The 20,838-nt window shown below is 40.8% G+C and overlaps 1 protein-coding gene across 1 annotated transcript in view; it reads left to right on the top strand.

The window, feature by feature from the left end:
* dnah9 (dynein, axonemal, heavy chain 9) overlaps positions 1-20,838 on the top strand; it is a 185,675-nt gene that overhangs the window by 69,507 nt on the left and 95,330 nt on the right. Inside the window, exons 44-51 of the mRNA XM_080873050.1 lie at positions 1,031-1,238; positions 2,747-2,912; positions 3,614-3,716; positions 8,384-8,623; positions 14,357-14,518; positions 15,360-15,556; positions 18,395-18,557; positions 18,772-18,895. Of these exons, the coding sequence (XP_080729176.1) occupies positions 1,031-1,238; positions 2,747-2,912; positions 3,614-3,716; positions 8,384-8,623; positions 14,357-14,518; positions 15,360-15,556; positions 18,395-18,557; positions 18,772-18,895 (1,363 nt within the window). The remainder of the gene's footprint in view (positions 1-1,030; positions 1,239-2,746; positions 2,913-3,613; positions 3,717-8,383; positions 8,624-14,356; positions 14,519-15,359; positions 15,557-18,394; positions 18,558-18,771; positions 18,896-20,838) is intronic.

Genomic DNA, 20,838 nt, shown 5'->3' with positions numbered 1-20,838 from the left:
CCAACCAGCCAATCAGTAGCCATCTTGAAAAACCTCAAGGCGTTAATGTTGGCAGTTATTATTAAACATTTGAACTAACATTAATTTGTATGATCCAAAGCTTATTCCTTTAAATAAAAACTACTGTTAAAAATTGCTCCAAAAGGGTTTGAAAAAAATTCATTTCTTTGGAAGTTCTAACAGAATATTTACTGTTTTAAAGTATAGACTATCACAATGTCAGCCGACAAATTTGACACATTGGACAACTTTGAGCAAAAGTTAACACCAAGGCATGTTCACCAAGGGTTTGTGAAAACTGTCACAGAATTAGGATTACATTCTGCAGGTGCCTGTAACGTAACTCCAAATGCTCTAGATGTGTGAATAGACAAGCGCTTGTCTTTATGTCAACCATAGCTAATATTTTAAAGACCTGTCCACATGAGAAAAAGTGATCAGAATAATACACCTAGAATTTAAAGTAGCTACAGTAGTTCTTCCTGTTGTGCATAGCAGCAGGATGGGGACTCAATTGGAGATAAAGTATCTGAATTTCAGGAGCTGGACCACACCTCCAAACACGCTCCTTCCGGTTCTCATCTATATAGGTTCCCCCAGTTCTACAAGCCATTCATTCTCATTTACGTGCCCCACCCTCCATCCCCTTTTCACTTCTTTAACTTCTTTACTTCTATGGGGATCTGCCAGGCCCAGGAGCCGCTGTCAAACCTAAAATGAGGACGTGGGCCCAGCGAGTGAAAAACAGGATAGAGGCAGAGTAAAAGTTAATACCGTAATCCAACTCTTGAATACAAGCTGATCTTGTACATTGGTGGGCACTCACAATGCAAATCAGGTAACAAACACACAAAGGACAAAGGAGCGGCTTTGCAATATTACACGATTTAGACAATTAGGAATACGAGGAAACAAAACGGTATAGAATAACAAGGAATGTATGAGGTATAATAACGACACTGAACAGTCTTACTAGTGTTCCCATCAGACAATGTGTATCAAATATTTGTGAATGATTCCCATGTTGCAGGCATGCCTGGTCCACACTACAGAGACCATTCGAGTTCGTTACTTCTTGGACCATCTGCTGGAGTACCGAAGGCCTGTCATGCTGGTTGGAAACGCTGGCACCGGGAAGTCTGTTCTGGTTGGGGAAAAACTGGGATCACTGGACGCAGAGAAATATATGATCAAAAATGTCCCTTTTAATTATTATACCACATCTGCTATGCTTCAAGGTAGGAATGATTTAAAATGGCAAATGGCACACCTCTCTGTTTAAGCTGTGCATCTGAAGGACTGTAATTGATTAAATAACTGTGCTAAGCTGTTGCATGAGGTCATAGTACTGATGGAGTTTGCTTTTTTACCCCTCATTCATAAAAGACTGATAGAGTATTGATTTCACCAAGCCGGCTATGCAGGCAGTTCGTGACTTTGATACCATCGTGTATCTACTAAAAATCTGCGATGATTTTGAATCTTAGTGGCTTCGACCTCAAGGTCAAGGTCAGAGGTCAAGTTTTGTGAATGTGATAACTTAAGAATGTGGCAACAGAGGATTTTTATCCCATAAATGTGTTTACTTGGAGACTGAGGGGTAGCACTGGAAGTCACCAGTATTTCTTCTACTGATGCTGACCAACTCACAGTGATCCTTACAGAGAGACATATGAAATCATGATTGCATGATTTATATAGCCATAGCTGTGTTTCTGTAAGGTTACTCAAAAAATTTGAAAACATCAACATTAATATAAAAGTTATTTTACATAATTTTACAGTTTGTTTTACATAAATATTGTTAAAAAAAAAAAAAAGAAAGGAAAAAAAAGTAGAATATTTTTATGTTAAAGGATATGTATATTATAGAGCCCCGCAGGGGACATGGGAGAAAAAAAAATTAAGACGGACTTTTGCGAGATCTCGCAAAACTATCTCGGGATCTCGCAAAAGTTTTGCGAGATCTCGCAAAAGTCCGTCTTAATTTTTTTTTCTCCCATGTCCCCTGCGGGGCTCCGTAGTATATGATCTTTAATCAGGGATACTCGGTCTTTTCTGTGTTGGGGTCTCTGTCAGGACACAGAGTCCCAGAACAGAGCAGCCAAATGTAAATTACTGCAAATATAAATAACAAATCTGTGTTTGTCTTTAGCTGCTGGTTAACCCTGTGAAGTCTAAGTCATCAGAGACAATTGCCTTTGAGTTAGTGTCAGAGTCGTCATGACAACTTGGGCCTCCGAAGGTTGAAGATACAGTTTATCAAAAGAAATACATACGTACATCCATGCAAATGTAGCATGGGTAATGCTGCTGATCCGAATCTTTATTTTCCATATTGGGACACCTCAGACTGCTTTAGTGCCTGTACCCTGTGTCCTTGTGTCTTTTTCTTGTCAGTGCTTAACACACAGAAATGTCTAACTGCTCTTTGCATGTTGCAGCTCACTTGAAATGTCAATTAATATTTTTCTTTTTTTTCTTCTTTTATTGTAAATCACACTGAGACCTAAAAAGTTAAAAATACTAAAACAGCAAAAAGAGAATAATAGAAAATTATATTTCGTATAGTGGAATAATTTTTCTTACATATTAGTTATCATTGCCTTGGGTGTTCTTCTAAAGTCAAAATGACCCCAACTCCCAGATTCGAAGCTACTCTGTAAATGCTGTTTTTCAGTTACAGTTTCCTCTGTGCTGATTTTCCTCTTTCTGCTGTCTGCTCTTTCATTCATCTCCCGCACAGCTGTGTTAGAAAAACCCCTTGAGAAGAAAGCAGGGCGCAACTACGGACCCCCAGGCAGCAGAAGACTGATCTACTTCATAGACGACATGAACATGCCTGAGGTGGATGCATATGGCACGGTTCAGCCTCACACACTAATACGCCAACACATGGACTACAACCACTGGTAAGGCGCTGTCATTTATCATGTAGCTGTGCAGTATCCACACATGTATGGGAGAGAATATACACGTGCTGCTTGAAAGAGGAACATTATACTTATAGGTTGTGCTGTCAGAGGTGATTTTCAGAAAATGCTACATCAGCACCGCTTTAATTGCTCAAATGATGGACAGTTTTGACAATTTCTCCCTGTATTAACAGATAAAGGGATCATTCAGATAATTGAGTGCCAGTAGCTGATAGCTGTGAAATGTTAATAATTCGCAGCTTTCCTCTGAAAACTCCCTCATTTTAGTATTCACAGAAATCCCTGCCTTAGTATCAATATGCTACAACTTTTATGAGTGTCAAAAGTCAAATGTGGGAGCAGGCTTGTGTGATTCGCCTTAAAAGGATTTTGTTGCTCATCTCTCTGACACAGTGAAGCCATTCTGAACATGGTTCCACTGCGTCAGACACAGGCTAACTGGCTTAGACACGGTCAGCCCATTAGAGATATGCTAGGAGGATTTCAGGTATGAAAATTTAGAGGAAGGAGGATGCTGCTGTGCCACGCCAGCTTAAGTGGGAGCTGAGGCGTCCATATCTGCAAAAGTGTGTGTGGGTGTGTGTGTGTGTGTATTAGAGACAGGGGGCATGAGTATTTTTCTGCAGGCAAGACTGTTAAAGAGTGATTTTTTTCTGCATGTGTGTGTGGACTCCCAGGTATGAGCGTAATAAGCTGCTTCTGAAGGAAATACACAACGTTCAATATGTGTCCTGCATGAACCCCACAGCTGGCAGCTTCACCATAAATCCACGGTTACAGGTACACACACACACACACACATTCGGCCTCCCAGCACGCTGTGATCCACTGGTTATGCAACTCGCTGCTGAGGTTTCACGTGCACTACATCCCACACGTTATTAGTTTTTCTTTAAATTTGCTTTCTGAGTTTGAATTCAGAACCATTATCGACAAGTTTAGCAGATGTGAATTTAGCCCAGTCCTAAACCCTTTTCACTGACCTTTACTTTTAGTCTAGGACTAAGTTAATCTAAATATGCTGTTTTACAGTCATTTATTTCTTCCTTGTGAATTTGCCAAATTGTTTGTTTCTCTCTTTGTTAATTTGTCTGTTCCTTCATGCAGAGTTGATTAGATTTTGACAAAACTTTCAGGAAGCGTTAATTCCATCATTTCTCAACATTATAATTCAGCATTTAGAAAATTAGACTGGTTTGCCTGAGGGTGGTGCCGCATTTATTCTTGCCTATTTGTGTGGCTTTGCGTTATCACACACACAACTAATCTAATGTAAGAAATTAGAAAAGAAAAAAAGAAAATATCCCAATATACATTCATGTGGCTTTCTGCCGTACAGAGGGGCTATACTACAGAAGATTTCAGGGTCAGAGTTAAAGAAGTTGCAAACAACTTCTGCAAATATATAGTATTAGAAACATAACAAGCCAGTGTGCAGCATGATGAGGACTTTGTAATGTGATATTACAAGTCACCATTCAGTACTGATTCACAGATATAGCAGAAGTGTAGGCATATTGTTTGGTATTTTTAATATACAATACAGAAAAACGATGTGGGTAATTTTAAAAACCATATCATCACATAGTTTTTCCAGCAGAGCAGCTCCAATTCCATTATTTACAGTATATCCAGCCAGCGTGTCTATTACATGCTTTGCTGTGATGTCAGGTTTATCCAGCCCTGTCTCCAACAAATGTAGCAGGGCAACATCACAGCTGGGTCACATCAAGCTGCTAGTTTTTAAAATACATTGGTTTCAGTCTAAAGTAAAAGAAAATGCACACCCCATTCAGTAGCTTAGGTGCAGTAATAATGTTCTGTATAACTTTATTAATGGCATCGTTATGGCGAAACTTTTGTTTATTGAGGTCCTACCGACTGATTCCACATGGATTAAGATGTAGGCTTGACTGGGCCACTGCAACACCTTGCTTCTATTTTGGCCTCTCTTTCGTTAACTTGCTGGTGTGCTTGGGTTCATTGTTTGACTATAGAATATTTTCTGTCAGCATTTGTGATCAACTCGACAACTGCAAAGTGCCTAGGTCTATTTACTACAACACTAGTCAAATTTATTCGTGTAGCACTATTCAGACACAAGGTAATTTATAATGCTTTACAAAGGGATGTAAAGATGACTTCAAAGAGGCATTTATAACATTTATGTAAAGCATGCACAAACAGTCGTGATAGAAATGTTTTACAACCATTAGAAAAACTAACTCGTTTGATGCTTTGAAGAGTTGTTTTCCATGTTCACAGTTGTCTATCTGTCTCTGCTGTATGAATCTAGTTGTTTCAGTTACAGTCTCAGTAAAAGCAATGTCAAAAGAGCAGTAAAACTGTGGGAGGACAGAGTCCTCTATGTTATGTCCCAGGGAAAGCTGTTTGACTCTGCACTGCCATGCCTAATCTGAGACCATATGTAAAACGGGGAACCATCCACTAGAAAATAATAGAGATGAAAGGTTAAGAAGGAGGTTGCAGCCAGAGTGGAATGAAAGACAATAGATGTATTATTGGGAAGGGACGCAAGGCCAAGAGCGTTGGAGGTAGATTCAAACTGTTCTGTCATGGTGTAGATATGAAGTTGAGTAGGAATAGTGTGAATAGTGTTATAAAGGTAAAGAGTGCCAAACAGGATCAGAAGTTAGAAGCTGGAAATTGAAGGGTGAATGTTGTCACTGGATGTGCCCTGTGAGTTAGATGTCAGTTAGAAGAGAAAGAGGACTCCTGGAGTAAGTTGAATGAAGTGGTAGAGAGTATCACTAGTGGACTGAGAGTGGTGACTGGACCAGACTTCAGTGGACATGAAGTGAACAAAGATGACGAGGAGCTGTTGGGTAGGTTAAGGAGAGGAATGTAAACAGGCCGATAGCAGTGGATTTTGCTAAAAGGATGGAAATGGCTGTGTTGGACACATATTTCAGAAAGAGTGTGGAAAACAGGATAACATATAAGAGTGGTGGGAGGTAAACTACATCCTCTGCAGAAGGTGCAGTGTAAAAAAGATAGGAGACTGCAAGGTGGTGTCAGAGGAGAGTGTAGCTAGGCAACCTCGGATGTTGGCTTTGGAAATCAAGAAGAGGAAGCGAGGGAAAGTAGACGCAATGATTAAAGGGTGGTAGTTGAAAAATAAATATTTATTTATGTGATTTTAATGCTCTGGCTCGGTTGTGAAGCACTTTATGAGCTTTGTCTCGAAAGGTGCTATAAAAATAAAATTTTATTCTACTTGCTTTACTGTTACTAATATTGTGCAGAGTTCAGGGAGGAGCTGAGACGGGCTCTGGGTGGTAGGGAAAAGTTATCAGAAGACTGTGAAAGTACAGCTGAAGTGGTGAGGGAACCTGCCAAGAAGGTGTTTAGTGTATTTTCTGCACAGAGAAAATAGGACAGGAGACTTGGAATGGAATTGGTGGAATAAGGAAGTAAAGGATTATTTAAAAGAAGATGCTGGCAAATAAAAAGTGGAACAAGCAGAGATGAAGAAAGTAGACAGGACTACTGGGAGGCTTGGTATACGGCAAAGAGAGAGGTGGTTAAAGGATTATGGCGAGTTATATGTGAGGCTGGACATAAGGAAAGAGAAAAGGACCTGTAACAATTGGTGAGGCACAGAAACTGAGCTGGAAAAGATATGCAGCTGGCCAGGAAGATTAAGGATACAGATGGAAATGTACATATGAAAGAGTGGAGCTGAATAAAGAAAATGTTCAGAGGATTAGTAAGCAGAAGTGAGGGCAGCTTTGAAGTGCATGAAGAACAGAAAGGGGGCTGGTCCAGTTGATATAATGTTTGCTTTCAGTGTGTTGATGAAGGTGGAGGCATGCTTTGGAGAGAAGAGCGGAATCAAGACAGAATACATATGTGAGAATGAGAGGATAGACAGGTGTACCAGTAAAGCTGTAAAGAGTAAATGTGGTAAAACAAACATCTGTCAAAGATCAAGAATTTAATAAGTGAAAGAATCAAAACAGAGTGAGACTGACATCAATTAGTTGTCGTTTGAGCATTGTTTGCCATATTGTCACTAAATGATTTTGTGGCTAGCATCATATCTAACATCTGAAGGAGTAGATCAACAGCTGCAGGGCTTAGATAAGAGAACAATGCTGCAGACTCCAATTTAAAAGGACTTTAACATGAACATCAAAACGTTCTCACAGAACATTCAGGTCCAGAGTGTAATGCTCAACTGTAGGAAGATTGTTGGACTGAATTCTTTTCGATACTGTTGCGATTGCTTCCTCTGGTAGAAAAAGAACAGATGACGGTAGGTCAGGGTGCCGCTTGTCATTACACTGAAACAGCTTGTAGAAAAGTTAGTGAGACATGCCTGCAATGAAGAGGTTGGGGGACAAACTTTGGTACATGGCTACAGCGTTAAAGAAGAGAGAGATCAACGATCTGAAGGTATTTAGTGTACTTTATTAGGGGCAGGAGGAGGTGATTCAGCAGGAGAGATTTCCAGCAGTTGTACTATCAGTGCTGCAGACATGATAGGTAGGAGAGTAAAACACTCCGTCTGTCTCTGATGTTTTTTAAAAACGAACTTTGTGGAATGAGAGAGCAGGTGTAAATACTAATGTTTCTAGGGACTGTTTTTTAACTGTGGAGTAAAATACACTTGCTGCTCCAGGAAATATTTCAATTTATTAAGTGGGGAAAAAAGCTTTACAAACCTAGCAGGCCCTATGGGAAAATGTAATTGTCCTATAAACCTAATTACTGGTTGTGTCACCCTTGGCAGCGAATTGCAATCAAGCATTTGCGATAACTGGCAATGAGTCTTTCACATTGCTGTGGGGGAACTTTGGCCCACTCTTCTTTGCAGAATTGTCTTATTTCAACCACAGGAGGATTTTTGAGCATGAAGGGCCTGTTTAAGGTCATGACAACACATCTCTATCAGATTTAAGTCTGGACTTTGATTACTTGTGTTTGATTACACGCTTGTTTTCCCTCCTTATAAATGAAATTATTTACCAACTGCATTTAGTATTCATTTGGGTTATCTTTGTCTAATATTAAAATTTGAGTGACGATAATTTCTCACAGCACTTAATTTTCTTTATCTTGTTGTGGAGCAGCAGACATCCAATAGAATGAGGGACATTTTTGTTTAATAAATGAAAGTTTTGGTACTTGGCTAAATGCAGATTATTTCTGACCTTGTCCTCTGCAGTTAGATTAAAAATGACTTTTGTTTACAGACACAAACTCTGACTGACCTGGAGTCACACACTTTGTACACCCAGACATTCACCCTGTCATATTTAAATTCTAAAGTCATTCTTGACTGAGTGACAGCCTTTCTTCACTTATTGCTGCAAACACCCACAAGGTGACCCTTGGTTTCATTCTGGAAACAAACCGACTGCATAATAAGTGACAAACATGTGTTTACTCTTGCCTCCTTTATGCTCTGCCCCCCTCTATAGCGCCACTTCTCAGTTTTTGCCCTGTCGTTTCCCGGAGCCGAGGCCCTGAGCACCATCTACACCTCCATTCTGTCTCAGCACCTGAGAGGAGAGGGTTTCAGTGCTGCCCTGCAGAAAAGCTGCTCCACCCTTGTGCAGTTAGCCCTGGCCTTGCACCAGCGCGTCTCCTCCGCCTTCCTCCCCACCGCAGTCAAGTTCCACTACATCTTTAACTTGCGAGACCTCTCCAACATTTTCCAGGTACTGAACACATACACCAGAAGGATTTATCCATGCAGAAATGATTTGAGAGGTATGACCTCAAGCTAAACTTCTCACAACGAAAGGCAAGAAGTTACCTCCATAAAGTTGGGAGCTTTTTTCCACATCACTCCTTTTAACTTGCTCCTTTCTGTTTCTACGGCTCTGCTTCCCATGCGGGTAGAGCCAGGCTTCTATCACTAATTTCTCATCTAAATGATTATTGATTTAAGAGCTGAGTCTGAAAGCCAGAAATAAGTCTGAAATAAGTGTAACAGAAAATAGAATGGATTTGCACTTCCACGGGTGTTAGTGATGATTTAATGTATTTAAATGAATATAATATCAGAGCGCTGTAGCTGTCAGGGGAGAAGCTTTTGGGGCAATATTTCTGTCAGAATCCTCCACGGTTTCATGGAGGGCAGGCTCTCATTTAACACCCTCCGTTGTATAATTAATGCTTTAAGCCACTGAGCTATAGGAACTAGATTTTTCATAATTTTAGCTTGGAGTTTACAGAGGACCAACTGAGGTCCAACTGAGTTTTTCACTGTGCAGAATATATAGGTGTGAAACTATGCTAGTTTAGATTCTTTTCTAATCCTGATTTTTTTTTTCATATAGGCTGAAATTTCACTCCAGAGTTTGGGCAAGCAAAACTCACAAACATGACAAACAAAGCCGGTCAGTTAAAAGCAAAAACTGCCCAAAAATACCAGCAATCAAAATCAAAATAGCAGCTGAATCCAAAAAGGCCATTAGCAAAAGCTTAAAAGGACAGCAATCATCTGCCTGTGGTCTGCCAAGCACGTCGTGTGGTTCAGAATGACTGGTACATGATGGACCTCAAGTGACAACTTTCACTGCCCCAGAAGAATGTAGACAAGTTCAAATTCATTGAGCACAAAATGTAAGTGCAGGGAGGCAGCAGGAGAGTCTCCAAGTGTAACTGTATAAAAGCATACAAAAAGGAACGCAGCTATGTGCAATATTGTTATTTGTGCATATTTGTCACAATATCAAGATTTTCCTTTAAGTGGTGATGCAGTGCTTACGATTCACAGTGAGGTTTGAACCTGGTGACCAGCTGAGTTTGCAGTTCCTCTGTGTGCTTGTGTGGGTCTGCTTTAGGAATTCTGGTTTTCACAATCCAAAGACTTTCATGTTACATGTGATTCTAAATTAGCCGTAGGTGAATGTTAATGAATGGGTGTCCAGGGTGTATCCTGTCTTTTGTCTTATTACAACCGGGAAAGGCTTCAGCACCCTCATGTGCTGTTCATTTATGGGTGGATGGAAAGTTATTATTCCCGTTTATTGTGACCCACGCCAAGGATGGTGTGGATCGAAGAACAGCAAAACCAGTGGGGACACCACTGTGATGTGGAGATGTGGGAGTGTCTTTAGTTATCTCACCAGAAACAAGAATGGTAAAGACAGCTCTGTGCTGCACACTGGAGGGCTCGAAACAGCAACTCAAGAAGCTAGAATAGCTAGACCTTCAGGCATTGATAAAATACCAACACTTAGTGAATAGACAAGTACACAGTACAAAAATATTTTAGCATTGCCAAACACTGAAGAGAGCAATATTAGATGCCAAAATTCATACAGTCCTACATCACTGGGTTACGGTACTTTTCTATAACAGATAATGTGGTAGGCCTCACTGAGTTTAAGGAAAGAAAGAAAAGAGAGAGCCAGATAAAGTTTTTAAACCATCCCACCACACCTGGCAAATCACTGCATGATGTAGATGCAATGTCAGTGTTCAGCCGTCACAAGGAGAGACTCTTTTTAGACCAGATTGTCAGATGAAGTATGCTGAGCCTTCTGCACTTTAAGATTAAAGCCTACTTATCGTCCTTGCCAATGCACTCGCCCTGACCACCTAAAGACTTAGCTTCTAGGTCCTAGATCACACACATCACTGCCGTCAAAAAGTTGGGAATTAAATTGCACCACAACACTTTGAAGCTAGTGTTTAAATAAGCCATTCTGCCTCTTTCATCAAAATCTTTTTTTTTTAATTGGTCTGCACAGCGAGATCGGACATCTAATAACCACAAAGAGGAAACAATGTCAAAGCTGTCTCCTCTCCCCATCCTGAGAGGAAATGTAAAGAAAGCCAGAAAATGGACTCCTGGAGCTTATTTGAAGTTTTTTTTTTTACTCAGTTCTCGCCGCAAAGACCCGAGGACAGGTGGGTAGAGGCGAGAAACCTCTTAGCTTACAGCTCTGCCTCGGCAGTATTTTCCCAGCCATACCTCTGTGCTTTTACACCTTCAAAAGTGGGAAAGTATTTGGCTTGACAGTACAAACGTTTCCTCTCATTTCAGCTATGAGGCCTAAATAGTTGTCAGTCAGTATTTACTAGCTTGATGTTTCAGATGTTTGCCTCAGCTGAGATAATTGGAGGACTTTTTTTGTAATTGATTTTTTCCTCTTTTCTTCAAAACTTGGAGATGTAGCCAGAGGAAGCTGTCTCATTATAATCAACACTAATGAGGCAGAAAGCCAAGCTTAGAAGCTCTGTGGGAGCTTGCAGTGGTCTGTGTAAAGGTGTTTTTGAAAATGACAAAAGGAGCGGGTCCACAAAACAGTCAAGGCTGCATCTTGAGAAGATTGTTGCTGTTTGCTGGCAAAGTTCTAAGGTTAGTGGAGGTTGCTGAATAGTTAACAGGAGCTAATACTTTCTAAACTTTACCTTCCTTTACTCGCCAACTTTTTAAAGTACCCTGTCCTTAAAAAAGTTGGCGAGTAGACAGAGAGCAGACACATTGTCTCCATAAATCTTCAGTTTTCCTGGGCTTTAGTTTGATCATTCCACCCTGCGGATGTTAAATTAAACGCACTATAAGTGAAGTACAGTAGCCAAATTCCACTAATAGGGCTAGACAAACAGTTTGCCGTCCGACTGGGAGCATTGTCAAAGAGCTCCGTTTGCCAGCGTTCGTTCTCTGCCATGACCAGCGGGCATATCCATGGGCTTGTCTTCTCCACGTCAGCCTAAATGAGCTCCTCGACGCTCGAGAGGCGAGGGAGGAGACGGGGGGAAAGATGGATGTGGAGTGAAAGAGGAGGACAGAGACTAGGGAGAGAAAGAGAATACACGATGGTGCAGAGAGACCAAAGCCAAACTGTACTGACTACACAATATGTCTGCATGATGTTCTGTAGATAGTCAGCTGGGTGCATTTGTTAGCAGGGGAAGCATTGTTTGGGGCTTGGAGCAGCTGTCAGGCTACGAGAAAAGCGAGCATGCTGCAGACAGAACGACAGACAGATACATGCCGACACCAAGTGCTCTCTAATCCCTCTCCTCTGAGTTGAACAAAGCAATGAAAGATCAGGGGCACGGAGGATGAGATAGTATGCCAAAGTCAGCTGGATAGAAGAAAAACAAAGTTCTGTCTGCTCTCAGTTTGTTCAAGTGATACTGCTAACAGCTAAGGCTGTGATTATTACTGTTATATAGAGTTAGGTGCCATATGGTGTTTTGTTTTGCTCAAGCACACTTGTACACAATGAATGCGGGGAGTCGTGATTGACACCATTAAACAAAGAAATGAAGTAGAAAGAGCTGGATCTATTAAAAGTCAAAAATATGACATCATTCACACATTCTCGTGGAAAACATCTTAACTTTGGTAGAGCCGGAGTGGTGTCCATTACTCAGGCTAGGTTTGCATCTTAAGAACACTCATCCACACCCAGAGCACACCTCCCATCTGCACAATTACACGGTGGATTTAGCAGCCAGTTGTCTCATTCAGCCGGCTCAGATATGGAGTCAGATCAGACTCAGCTGGCTTTACCCCCGGAGATGATTCTGTTGATTAGAATAAGTTCTGGGGCTGGAAACACACAGCATCTGCTTGCCTCTGCCGCTGCCTCCTGGGTAACGCTGTGCAGAGGGGAACAAACAGTGCCTGGGCGCCTCTCCAGCCTGTTCTCATCCTATACGGCACCTGTTATGTGACGCGGTGAGACTGTTACGAGATCCGCCTGGCTTCATCGTCAGCGTCCCCGTGGGAAAGCCGTCGCATCACACTGGCTTTCTCTAGAGATGCATTAATCATCAATCATCCACCAAACACTCATCTGCTCATTGTCGTGACTTTTTTGTTTTAATCTAAGGGATGAAAAGAAAAACCCACAAAAACAATAAATTAAAAAAACACATTCATGTTCAGCCATGCTGGCTCAGTTGTTTTATAGATATTGTTGAGTGCAATTACTGCTTCTGGCCAAACTCAGAAGAAGATGAATCTTGATGATAGCCAGAAATAAGCTCTCACTTTTCCTTAAACACCACCATGGGGTTTATATTTTTAGTTGTCTCCAATTGCCATAAAATTTAAAACAGATATGCATCACAGCTTACTGTTAATAGGGACTAATTCTGCTCATTTCCATTTCCTCCATGTTTTTATTCCTGGACCTCGAGTAGCTTTTCATGATTCACATTTCAAAATAATCCTTGTTTTCTTGCCTTTGTGTAGCTTCTCAGTTCATCGCCTCTTAAAGAAGTTTAAGCTTTCTTCCTCCTCTCTAAGCTAACTTTCTTGTGATTGGCTGCCTCTCATAAACACATGCCCTAGATAATCATAGCATGATACCCCTCAGTGATATCAGAAGGAGCCAAGAATAGAAAAAAAGCTGTCTGATTCAGCATTTAGAGCAATCTGATTGCTCAGTTTTAGGCTAACACTTCATTCGCATGTCATTATTTGAAATCTTGGCTACTTGACTCATCAGCCTGTCAAAATTTTCATTCATCAAATAGCTTTGTATTTACATGTTGAATTGACACAGGTTTTGCTCAAAATATTCACAGTCCAAAGAAGATGAATCAGACTGATCCCCCCCCAGTTTTGAGGTGGGGGGGGGTTCTTTGATTTTAACCTGACTTTTTCGTGTCTGCAATGGATTAAATATTCAGTTTATCTACTAAAGTTTTATTTTTAAGACTCTTAACACTTCCTGCAAAGTCTTCAGTGTGCATATGTGTCTGCGCAGGTAAAATATGTAAATTGCAGCAAGGCAGTAATTATAGCTCAGTTAGTACCATTATGGTCCAAAAGGACTAAAATTTCCATATGCAGTTAGTTTCTAGCTCTGTTGAGCACGACTCCCTCTCCTTGAGACGTGCTTTCTTAGAAACCCAGCAGTGGAGACAGTAGAAGCAAGCCCTCCAGTGCATTCCAGAGCTGGTATCAATAAGAACAGACATAACACTGATCAGGTCAGTATTACATTACCGTAAATAGGAGCTGGAGTGGAGCTGGATTGCAGTGTGGCTTGTATTAAATTCTTCTTTGCTGTCATACCTTGGAGGTCATGTATGAAATCTGAAATTCTTTGTTAACCAGCACATATCTGAAAAAGTGCATTAAACTTATAATAAATGACTGATATCCAATTAAAATGTAGGTTAGAGCATAAGATTTGTGTTTAAAGCCTCTGTGGGAATGATGTGTGGAGTCTGTGCCTGATTTATTTATTTCTTTTTTTGGTCACTCTTCCATCTCTGCACGCAGCAATACCTTTGAGACTACACGCTGAAAGAAAAGTGATCCCATATTTCTTAGTTTTATCTGACACACCTCCTAACAGCTTGTCCACTCAATATCCATTGATTTACCTGCAGTGAGTGTGCTGTGTTTCCCTCCTCGTTGTGGAATAAACGGAATGAAACTTGAAACCTTCCTCCCTCCTTTCCCTGCTCAGGGCATTCTCTTCTGTACCGGTGAGTGTCTGAAAGCCCCCCTAGACCTGCTGAAAATCTACCTGCATGAGTCGAACCGGGTCTACAGAGACAAGCTGGTGGAGGAGCAGGACTTCCAGCTTTTTGATAGGCTGCAGGCAGACACAGTAAAGAAGTTCTATGAGGTGAGAGTTTTACAAAGTTCAGCGAAGGAAGACAAGAGCGGGAGGCTGGAGGCTGGGGAGGGAGGGAAGTGCGGGATCATTAGGCTGCCTGCTCTGTGTCTGGACCTGGACATCAGTGGCCAACACAGCGAGGAGAGGAGAAAAAGGAATGTTGGGGGAGAATATTAATCAGTGTGGTGTGGGGGTCTGCCTGTCATGTCCGTGCTGTCAGCCTGGCAAATTGGAAAACATTTTAATGGTTTTCTGTCCACTGCTCCCTCACTGCACTCCCTAGCTCTATCACATGCACACTAGTCATCCCACAATGAAGAACCTGACAAGTGTATGTGTACATACACACACAGAAGGAGAAGGGAGAGAATAACCCTGCTCATGTATAGTTTTCACAGCTGGCAGCTAAGGTAAACTTATGACATTTTGCCCCTGTGCCACAGAGCAATATGCAGCATGGTTTACTGCTATATTTTTACATGCAAACAAGACAATGTTTAGAGACTTTTATAGTCTCTTTAAATACTACAGCTGAACGTGATAAATATGTAAGCTTGCAAAAAAGTAGAAAAATAGTCTAATTCATCACATCTACTGCAGCTATTTGTTTTCCGAGGAAACCAGCGTGCTGAACAGACACACAGTCTTTCCAGTCAAATGTTTGGGGCCTAACACTTGCCAGAGTGAAAATGAACTAGGTCACCCTCTGCGCAGCTGTGATATTCAGCTGTGTCCCTGTCCAGACTGTTTAGGCTTAACACTAATGTTATGCTGACAGGGGTAGTGTGTGGGTCTGTATGTATGTTTATCGCTGAAATGTGTGTGTGTGTTTGCGTGTGTGCCTCCTGAGGACATGGAGGAGACTCTGGAGCAGACCAGAGAGATGAACCTGTACTGCCACTTCGCCCATGGTCAGGGGGAGGCCAGATACATGGCCGTAGAGTCCTGGAGCAGCCTAAGTAAAACTCTGCTGGAGGTGCTGGATAGCTACAATGAGGTCAACGCCACCCTAAACCTCGTGCTGTTTGAGGACGCCATGGCTCACATGTGAGTGGAAGTTTGAAACCCCGGGGAGGAGGAGGACTACAGATAGAGTTAAAAAAAATGTATCTGTTTTTTTATTGTCTGTCAAGACAGTCGGCTGGCTTCCAAGGTATTTTAGGATTACCGCTTCCATTTTATAGACTGTCAAACATAGAGACAGGTGAATCTGTGAAAAAATAAAAAATAGCATATATCATGACAATTTAATCCAGACTGGATGCTCAGTCTAAAAGTATTTTGGTTGCAAGATTCAGAATCAAAAAATCTGTCGTCATTAAAGTTGATTTTTACAAACAGTCAACAAATTCCACAAATAGCCAAATACACCAGTCCTCTGTGCCACAGTTCCTGTCGTCCAGAACGTTTGATCAGCGTTTTCTATTCCTAGAAATAACATCCAGATTGGTTACATTAACATGTAGCTAATATTTCTTCCATATTTGGTTTAAAATCTCAAACTGAATAAAAATGCCTTATTTAAACACCTTGTTAAGAAAACAAACCTAAACTGATTGACGCTTCAATCAGGTCTCCGGGGGTAGAATTAGACTGATTAGAACGGGATGTGCTGCTTTTCTCTTCCCCAAAACAGCAGCTTCCTGAGCTGCTCCTCCTTGGAGAGTTTCTTTAACTAAGAAGTCTTTAAGACTAAAAGAATTTAGAGAAGTAACAGCAGCCACTTCACCGAGTAGATAAGCAGATGAAATAAATGCTAAAGAAATTCAACGTTTTTCAATAAAAAATTTTAATTAAAAAAAAAAAAGTCTGCATGTCACCCCGGCCTCTGTAGCATATTTTTTGTTTTTTATTTTACCAGTTTCCTGTCTTAAAGTCTTCTAAAATGTGTAATTATAAGACTTTTATTTATACGGCACATCTAAACTAACAGCAGATGACCCAAAGTTCTTTGCAGTCTAGGCAGATAGATTAACATTCAGTATACAAAGTAATTAGTGATCAGTGGGTTCGTAGTAAGGAAAATAGCATGACTACATCTTACTGATTTTGGTCTTTTTGTGGGATAATTAACAACATATAAGAACAACAATACTTGGGCAATATTCAGTGGATTTAAAATAACATTCTTAAAAACTAACGTGGACAAGTTTTTAGTAAAGGAGGTGATGACTGGTTAGAAAATGTGTGCGAGCAAAAGATTGAGTTCTGCCTGCTTATTCAATGCACTTTTTCAAAGTGATGTCATAATGCCACCACAAAGTTCTTGTTCTGTAAAGGTCAGCTCTTTTGTCTATCTAATGTCTGACACCTGTTATCAGCCAGCATAGATTTATGTCCTGAAATGTTAGCATGGAGTAAGATTATCTGTCAGACAGATACAGAAACTGTTTCTCATCATTTTATAGATAAGTTAACCAATGAAAAGAGAAAAGTGTGCTTTCTTACATTTATGGCTTTAGCTACTGTAAATAGTTCATCTCTAACTGTGATATCATATCTGATCTGTTTTTGGTATGAGATGTGGAGCTAATTTTAAATTCACTGCGACTGTAAGCCGGGCGCACTCACATTAGGTTTGAAGCACTGATTGGATCTTAGGTGGAAGCTAAAAGTAGATGAGTTGAAGTATGGCATCTCAAAGGAGGAAAACTTTCAAGTTAAGCCTTGCAGGAAGTAGAGTCAGCAGTTTGTGTACTATCACTGAAAACAGCTGAGTTAGCAGCTGCAAGTAGTCAAACTTTTACCTGAGTATGAAAAGTGTCACTTGATTTTTGAACCGTGGAAACAACTGCCAAAGCAGTGAAAGCAATTAAAGTGAAAGAGAAAAAAGCAACCGAGTTGTTAATTGGGGAGATTTCAGTTCACTTGAATTTTAAAAGATCTAAATTGAAGCACTTAAGTGAGTTTACAGCATCAGAGAACTGACTCTCAGGTGTCAGGTTAAGTGAAAGCATTTATTGTAGATAGAAAAAGTCAGATGTGAAAAGCTAAAGTATCGTCATCTCCAGCCCAGGACTGACACGGAAAGCATTTAAAGTGAAAAAGATAAAAGCATTTGAAGAGATTTAAGTGAAAATGGGTGAAGTTTTAGAACTGACAGCAGCTGCAAAACGAAGCCGTACTGTTGACGAACACAGTTCAAGAAGTTGGGAGCTTTACACAACGACAGTTAAAATTGAATCTAAAGCTTTCAAAAGCTGCTAAACTGTGATTTGAAGCACTCTCAGCAACTAAGTCGACATTTACAGGTAAGAGCTTAATGCACTTAACTGTAATGTAAAAGATGCAAATGGATAAAGTGGAAATTGACATGGTGAAGTAGATGCAGTTTGAAGTGTAATAAATCTTAGTCGATGTGTCAGTTGAGTTTAATTTACATTAAACAACTTAGAAGTGAAAGCATAGAAGCAGAAGATGTATCTATGACTTGCTAATGTGGATGTGCAAGCTCGAAAAGTTGCTGAATCATAATTAGAAGTGTAAGAAAAGGAAGCAACTGAACTGTCAGAGATTACATTTACCAGGCCAGCTGAAGTGAGTGTCTTTTGGCACAAACGGAGCAACAGAAGCGATAATGAAGTAATTTCATCGACAACAGCAGCACACGTCTTGTGTTACTAAAATCATAAAGATTCTCCGGAGCACAGTGCAGCTGAGTGTAATGTTTGATATATTTCATTGCTGTACGTGTCAGTGGAACAGTCTGGAGTAGATGGTGGTGACAGTTAGCATTAGAACAGAGAGAGCAGGAGACAAACCTTTTTGTCTTCTGCTATTTGTTGTATGAGTCAGACATTTTTATCCGGCTCTCTTGTCTCACCCTTTCATTCATTCCTCCCCCACACCTCTCCCACCCCTGGCTGTCTGCTCCTCCACATAAAGCTGCCGGATAAACCGAATCCTGGAGTCTCCACGGGGTAATGTGCTGCTGGTCGGAGTGGGCGGCAGCGGCAAGCAGAGTCTGACCCGGCTGGCTGCTTTCATCTCCAATCTGGAGGTCTTCCAGATCACCTTGAGGAAAGGCTACAGTATCGCTGACCTAAAGGTTTGAAGAGGAGTACTTGACAAACAGATCATCCTGTAAAAGCATGTTTCATTTAAAATCTAACAAAGTTTATTATGTGCATGCACTTTTGCCAAACATAATCCTCACAGTATATAAATTTAAAGCACTCGGGCATGTATCGCTGCAAAATAACAAATCTTATTATGGGTGCCACTTTTCCCACTCCAACCCTCTCACTCTCCCTGTCATCCAGAGTGACCTGGCGTCCCTCTACGTGAAAGCTGGCGTAAAGAATATTGGCACTGTGTTCCTAATGACTGATGCCCAAGTGGCAGATGAGAAGTTCCTCGTTCTGGTCAACGATCTGCTGGCATCGGGTAACAGCAGGTTTTGCTAATTACTGCATGTCATGTTTAGCAAGAGAGAAATGCTTTCATTGCACAACAGCAACACATCACTGTGGTGCCATTTTCGGCACCATTACTCATGTGCTACCAACACATTATTGTGAAAAATTGCAGAGGAGGCTCAGACTCACAGCTACATTTAAACGGGGCATTTTAATAATCTAATGAATGGAAATTACTGTTAATAGAAAATTACTGCAAAGCAATCTGTGCTAATGTTGGCTTGCAATAGTTTTGTGAGTGTACCGTATCACTTTAAGTAGGAAGATATTTAGGATATGAGGCGTGTGCCAGCAGATGTCGATGCATTATTTAGTGAAACACTGCTGCCTGCCTGAAAAGAAAAGAACAAAAAGAACAACTACACAGTTACCCGGGGTGCTGTCATATGTGCGTTACTGACACAATATTTCAAAATATATTTACTTACTGTCAATAATATAAACGAATAAAAGAGCAGCTTGTGAGGCGTGCATGGACAGTAGTGCGAACGACCGAACCTGGCAACACCATTACATGTTTATCATGAAACGCTTTGTTTGGTGTTCTGATGTTTATGGCAACAAATATAAGCAAACACAAGCTGGAATTACATATTTTTACTCCAGTATACTGTTAGTAGCTGGTTTCGCTTAAATGGGAAATAGAATGATTTGTGTATAGCTTTATTTGGTGCATCATTCATCCATTAATACAACCACTTTTTGCTGCACCCAAGTGCTTTCTTTCTAACACTCCAGAGTAACTAGCAGTTCAGCATGCTCAGATCGATATTCACATATTTTGGCACACAGCCTGGAGTAGCCAGGGATTGAGCCACCAGCCTTATGTTTAGCCTCCTCTATCTAGTGAGCTACAGCCAACTGTGAGCTTATTGAAGGCGTTAGAGGTACATACTATGATACACATACTACATACTTTTTACTCATTTCATCAAAGCTGTCTAAAACAAAATTAATGTGGCTTTAATCCAAGGAGAACATGACACTGCATTTGCAGGGAGGATGATGAAATATAATATATACGGAAATCCAAAGAATTAGAATTTATATGAAAGGCTTTTTAAAAACATATAGATGTTAATAATTGCCTTGTGTGTGATGATGTTCATGTTTTGTTCAGACTGGCCCACCTGTTATAGGGAGGAGAAGGGATCCAGACACAATAAAGTAACATTTCTGGGGCAGTGCTGCAATGTATGTGCATCCCAGGAATGTAGTAGTCATTTACAGTATTTGAAGTAAAACGCTGATCCAGTTGAATATTTCAATTTTGGAGGTCGAGTGTTTTCTCAATATGTGCACAAAGGCAGGAAATCTCTCATCAACGGAACCACCCAACCCTCCCATCAGGTCCCTTACTTCCATTTTTCATTGGCATTAAACACTCATACAGTGTCCGCGTGAACTTGGAATAATTAAAGGAATGTGGGAAAGCATATTTACGTTTTTAAATGTAAAAGCTATAATAATGGAAGTTCATCATATGATGAAGTCATCAGCTGCCGGAAAACATGATTGGAGATTTTTCAATGCAGAGTGCTACTCTGTCAGAAACATGTCCTCCACGGTGCAGGGTGTATAGATAGATAGATAGATATCTATCTATCTCTCTCTATATCTATCTCAAGGCTCTGTGTGCGGGCAGGCGGAGAGGAGGATCCAAACGCAGGACTCGAACATAGATTTGAGACTCAAAACCACAGCTTTATTGCTGGCCAGAAAACAAAACATAAACCAAACATGAAAACACAAGCTGGAACACACAGGCACGGTCTGAGGGTGAACAGACGTTAACGACGCGACACTGACATAAAAACACACTGGGTTTAAATACACTGAGGGAGTCATCAAGGAATTAGAGACAGAAGGGGGACACAGCTGGGAGAAATAAGACCTAACGAGACAGGGAGA

The sequence above is a fragment of the Rhamphochromis sp. 'chilingali' genome (genome assembly GCF_963969265.1).
Source record: "Rhamphochromis sp. 'chilingali' genome assembly, chromosome: 22".
NCBI classification, from domain to species: Eukaryota; Metazoa; Chordata; class Actinopteri; order Cichliformes; family Cichlidae; genus Rhamphochromis; species Rhamphochromis sp. 'chilingali'.
The sequence above is the reverse complement of the archived record's forward strand: the minus strand, read 5'-3'. Positions and strand labels throughout refer to the sequence as shown.